Source organism: Myotis davidii, unplaced genomic scaffold (genome assembly GCF_000327345.1).
Source record: "Myotis davidii unplaced genomic scaffold, ASM32734v1 scaffold209, whole genome shotgun sequence".
Taxonomy (NCBI): domain Eukaryota; kingdom Metazoa; phylum Chordata; class Mammalia; order Chiroptera; family Vespertilionidae; genus Myotis; species Myotis davidii.
The window spans coordinates 2,571,646-2,576,457 of NW_006300047.1; the positions used below are offsets into that span (position 1 = coordinate 2,571,646).

Here is a 4,812-nt window from a genome sequence, read left to right on the forward strand (position 1 = left end):
ATTTCTAGTCCCTTTTAAAGATTCAAGGGGTCTCCTCTACTTATGAATAATTTCCTCCAAAGCTCTGGTGAGGTCACTAGATCTGAATTCCAGGTGTCATCATGGGAGAGTACTTCTTTATTTCCAATTTTCCCGGCTGTCAAACAATTCAGACCAATCTCTAGCCACCCTTGTATTCCCCAAGGCCTTCGCCTTACACTGGACTCAAGACCTGACTTGACCCCTTGTATACACTTACCCTTTTCTGTGCAGGAGATTATTCCTAATGTCTGGGATTCCAACTGAAACCACTCTCAGGTGTTAACGCAACGCCTCCCAGACACTAGGCTCCGAGAACCACCCCCAGGATTTTTGCTGACACTGAAGACCACCTGTCCTTTTATGTACATAACATATTTTTTAAATGACTCACTCTTACAATTTCAATAAAGTTGTTTTAATGAGATTTTATATCTCTACTATATATGATATTTCCATAAAAAGGGAGAACGTAGCCCTGACCCAGTAACTCAGTTGGTTAAAGCATCGTCCAGATACACCAACTTTGTGGGTTCGATCCCCAGTCAGGGCACATACAAGCATCACACCATGAATGCATAAATAAGTGCAACAATACATCAATCTCAATCTCTCTCTCCTCCCTTCCTCCTGTCCTCTTTTTTTAAAATCAATCAACATATTAAAAAAATTAAAAAGAACCTTAAAATAAACATTATAATATCAAAGCAACATTGTTAATTCTAGCTACACACTATGGCTTGCCAAAAGTTCTGCTTATTTTTGTTTTTAAAAAAATGGCACATGTTAGAGACAGGCTAGCACCAAACTGGGTCTTTTCTCCTTGGTGGACTCAGACCATTTCGATGAGGGCTTTCTCCCTACATGGTTCATTGTTATTTGATACCATATCAGTGCACCATCCAAAATCATGCCTTGTAATGTGAATTCCACACTTTGGGGAAGACTGAGTTAAAGCCTTTCTTTTCCTTTTCCAGAAAGTCTTCAGGCATTTGTGTCATCTGAGCTGGACAATGTGTAAAGCCATTATCACCCTGAAGTTTGTGGCCCTGCCTGATGAGGCTGGCATTTTGCATTCCAGCTGGCATTGAAGTAATATCTGTGGTGCAGGAGCCTTTTTTGTTTTTTCCTTTATTGCGAGGATCAGAAACGCATCTCTTTGCAGGCAGCATACGCTGGCAGCTAAGAGTGACTAAGAGTGACGCAGGCCTAAACAAAGGGGAGGTTTGTCCTTTTAAAAAAGCATTGGAAGAATCTCTGAGCTGGTTCACTGGGTTCTTCCAAATGATGATGCAGAGTCGCAGCTGGGGCCACCCAGGCTGAGCCCTGCAGCCACACAGCTCCTGGCTCATTGTTAAAGGTCCTGAGTCTCAAAGGGCGGCCTTGGTCAGGGACTAAGGGAGTGAGAGTGAGCACGCTCCGAGGGGAGAGCTGACAGAGAAAGGTTGGAGGGTTTGGCACAGTGCAACTCTCTGGGTGGGAGAGTTGGTATCAGGAAAAGGCTCTTTTAATGATTCTATTTCAGTGTGTTGTGGCTGCACCATCCAGCTATGTCATCAGGGGGAGGGAGCATGGAGAACTCACACCTGCTTCTGAATTCGGAAATGCTTCAGACCGGAAATGACACCTACCAGTGTTGCTTACAGTCCATTGGCCAGAATTAGTCAGAAGGTCCAACCTCACTGCAAGGGAGTCTGGGAAATTCAGTCTTCCAGTGCCAGGAGGGAGGAAAAATGAATGGCAGCTGTCTGCCACATGTTGTATTTGCATTTAGTGGTCGGATATTGTTCAAATGAGAATAGATATTAAGAGGAAGGGTGTTCGGGGGTTAATTTTATAAACAGTAGGATCACTAGGAAATATTTGTGTTTCATGACCACCTTTGCTTTGTTACACAGCAGGGACTGTGATAATGAATACTCAACTCAGAGGGTGAGCTTCCTCTGGTTCTATGATATCCCCAGAGCATTGCTGGTGGGAGGGAGATTCAGACAGCATTTAAGCCCCCACACAGCCCCTCCTGCCCACCTCAGTGCCCCTGGCAGGCCACTGAAGAGGTGGGATGCTTTTCTGAAGTAGGGATTCTATTTGGTCCTCACCCCAAATCCTCCACAAGGAATATTCAATGTCTGGATGCAACGAAGAACAGCTTTGAAAAGCTCTAGACTTTGTCTGATAAAATATGCAGGCAAGGAAAGACAGGAAGGGCTGTTTTTCATTTTCTTAAACCCCATTAAAAGTTGCTTGTTTTTCATTTTCATTTTGTCGTTGACAAATTCCAATTTCTCACACCCTTTTTAGCACATCTCCTGCTCTCTCTGGGCTTTCAACGCGACCCCTCGCCCTACCGTGCCCTGTGAAAATGTTGGTGCTCCTGGCTTTCATCATCATCTTCCACATCACCTCCGCGGCTTTGCTTTTCATCGCCACCATCGACAATGTAAGTTCCTTTTCCTTATGACCATCCCAGAGCCCCTGGGTCCTGCAGTCAACAGTAGGATCAGAGAACTCCCCAAGGTGATTACAACTGCGGTTGTCCTGCCCACCAAGGCATGCCCACCTCCTGGGCCTGGGCCTTGAGGGCTCTGGCCTAAGTGCTGGGGTCTGAAGCATCCACATTTAGGTGGGCCGGGACCTGGGTCCTCTCATCTCTGATTCCCCCAAATCTTTGGTTGTAGGAAGCCCTTTGGCCACTCGGCTTCAATTCAGCCCTCCTGAGGTCAATGACGCAACCTTGGCACTAGGTGGACCAGTCATTTTGGGCGGGATCATTCTTTGTTGCTGTAGGAGGGTTAGCCACGTCCCTGGTCTCTACCCACTAGATGCCAGCAGCACTCCCACCCCTACTTGTGACAACCAGAAATGTCTTCGGACGTTGCCAAATATCTGAAGCGGGGCAAAATCATCCTTGGTGGAGGACCACTGCCCTAGCTCCCAGGTGACCCATCCCAGGGGATCTCTGCCCCTCTCGCTTCTGACATCTCCTGACTGACAGAAGCCCTTGTTGCTGGCGCCCCTGTCCTTGCCCTCCCCAGCAGAGCCCAGGGTTGGGACTCTCTGGCTCTGCCCATGCTCCCGTGAAAAATTGAGCTCTTTTCCTGTAGTGTCCAGCTCTCAGCCCTATGGCAGGAAAGCATTAGATAAATAATCTATTGGCATAGATTAATATCCCTGCCAGCAGGAAATGAAGCTTTTTACCAAAGGTCCCCTGTGGCCCACACCTCGATCCAAAGGTCTGGCTTCAATCCTGATCATTTCAGACTGCAGAGACATTTCGAGTCAGAACCACTGCTCACACAGCTAAAAAAAAATGCACCTTACAAGTGGCCATCAGCTCTGCCTACATATAGACTTCTGTTGACTAATTGTCATAACCGTAGTAACATAGAGCATCACACCTGTCACTTAGCGTGTGCTCACACTGGCCAGGTCCTGGGCTAGTCCCTTTTATGTGCATCATCTCAGTTGATCCTCACCTCAAGTTTACAAGATAGGCCCTCTCCTAGCCCTGTTTTATGGTGAGGGAACTGGGTCTCGGGGCAGTTAAGGTCCCTGCTGGAGTTTACACTGCAGTAAGTGGCAGAACTGGGGTTGGAACCATTACAGATCTGGCCTTGGGTCCTGTAAGGGCAGATAAATGCAGTGATCAGGTTTGGCTTCTTGCAGGTTCCTGAAGAACAGCCGTGAGTGGGTAGGGCAGGGATCACAGTGATGCCGGGCGTTAAAGTATTTCACCTTGCCATTATCCTAAGGGCCCGTGCTTGGTGAAATAAATGGTAGTGAATGTTCTTTTAGAATCTCCTTTTTCTGTGTCTTGCACCTGGTCCTCTGGGGTTCTGAAATGGTCGCAGACTTAGTGAACAGAATAGACAGACACGAGGGGCAGAAAAGCCATCAGCCACAGCACCCTCAGTCCCATGGAACGCTCCTGCGTGTGCACACGACTGTGGCGCTCACGGGCAGACACAGATGGGCATTCTTGCCAGTCAGTGAGTCACGGGTTGCTCATGGGTTAGGAATTGTGCTTGGCACTGTAGCAGGGCACGCAGTGGGTGCTCAGTGAATGTCTGTGACTGGGTGGACGGGTGGGAGAGAGTCCTGTCTTCTGGGGGGTGGAGACAGCAGAAGCAGGAGAGAAATGAAAGCATTTGGACTGAAGACAGGAGAGTCTCGCCTGATCATTTCGTCCATAACAGGCTCCCCTTCCCCGACCAGTTTCATCATTTTCTCACTCCCTTCTGCCTTCACCCCTGTAGCCCTGGTGGAATTTACCACTGTTTATTCCGCCAACTGAGCCTGGTCTCCTCTCCTCCACCTCGGGAGGGCCTGCACCATCCTGTCCTTTACTCAGAGCAGGTGGACATCACCTGGGCGCATCACCTGAGCCTGGATCTCAGGCCCCACCACCGGCCTCTCGAATCAGAATCTGCACGTTAACCAGCTCCTCCGGTGACCCGCACGCACACCGCACACTGAGAAGCACCGGTCCTCAACGCCCTTTCACCCCGTGCCTCCCACCCACCAGGAGTCTGTGTTTTCATCATTAACCATCAGCCTTTCCCTGTGTTCCCTTTTGTGTTACAGGCCTGGTGGGTAGGAGACGGATTTTTTGCAGATGTCTGGAAAGTCTGCTTCACAGTCAACAGCACCAACTGTACAGACATCGACGACAGCTTTGTCTGTGAGTTGCAGCGATGGGGAAGCATTGATGAGAAAGAGGCCGCCTCCCCGCCCCCTGACTCCTCACCCTCTCCGCCACCCAGCACGATGGGAGGGGCCCGGCCGGGGGGTCAG

At 49.1% G+C, this 4,812-nt stretch overlaps 1 protein-coding gene across 1 annotated transcript in view; it reads left to right on the top strand.

The window, feature by feature from the left end:
• Positions 1-2,324: 2,324 nt before the first annotated feature.
• Positions 2,325-4,812, top strand: part of EMP2 (epithelial membrane protein 2) — a 12,783-nt gene continuing 10,295 nt past the window's right edge. The window contains exons 1-2 of the mRNA XM_006776299.2: positions 2,325-2,458; positions 4,603-4,699. Coding sequence (XP_006776362.1) covers positions 2,381-2,458; positions 4,603-4,699 — 175 coding nt within the window. The 5' untranslated portion in view covers positions 2,325-2,380. The remainder of the gene's footprint in view (positions 2,459-4,602; positions 4,700-4,812) is intronic.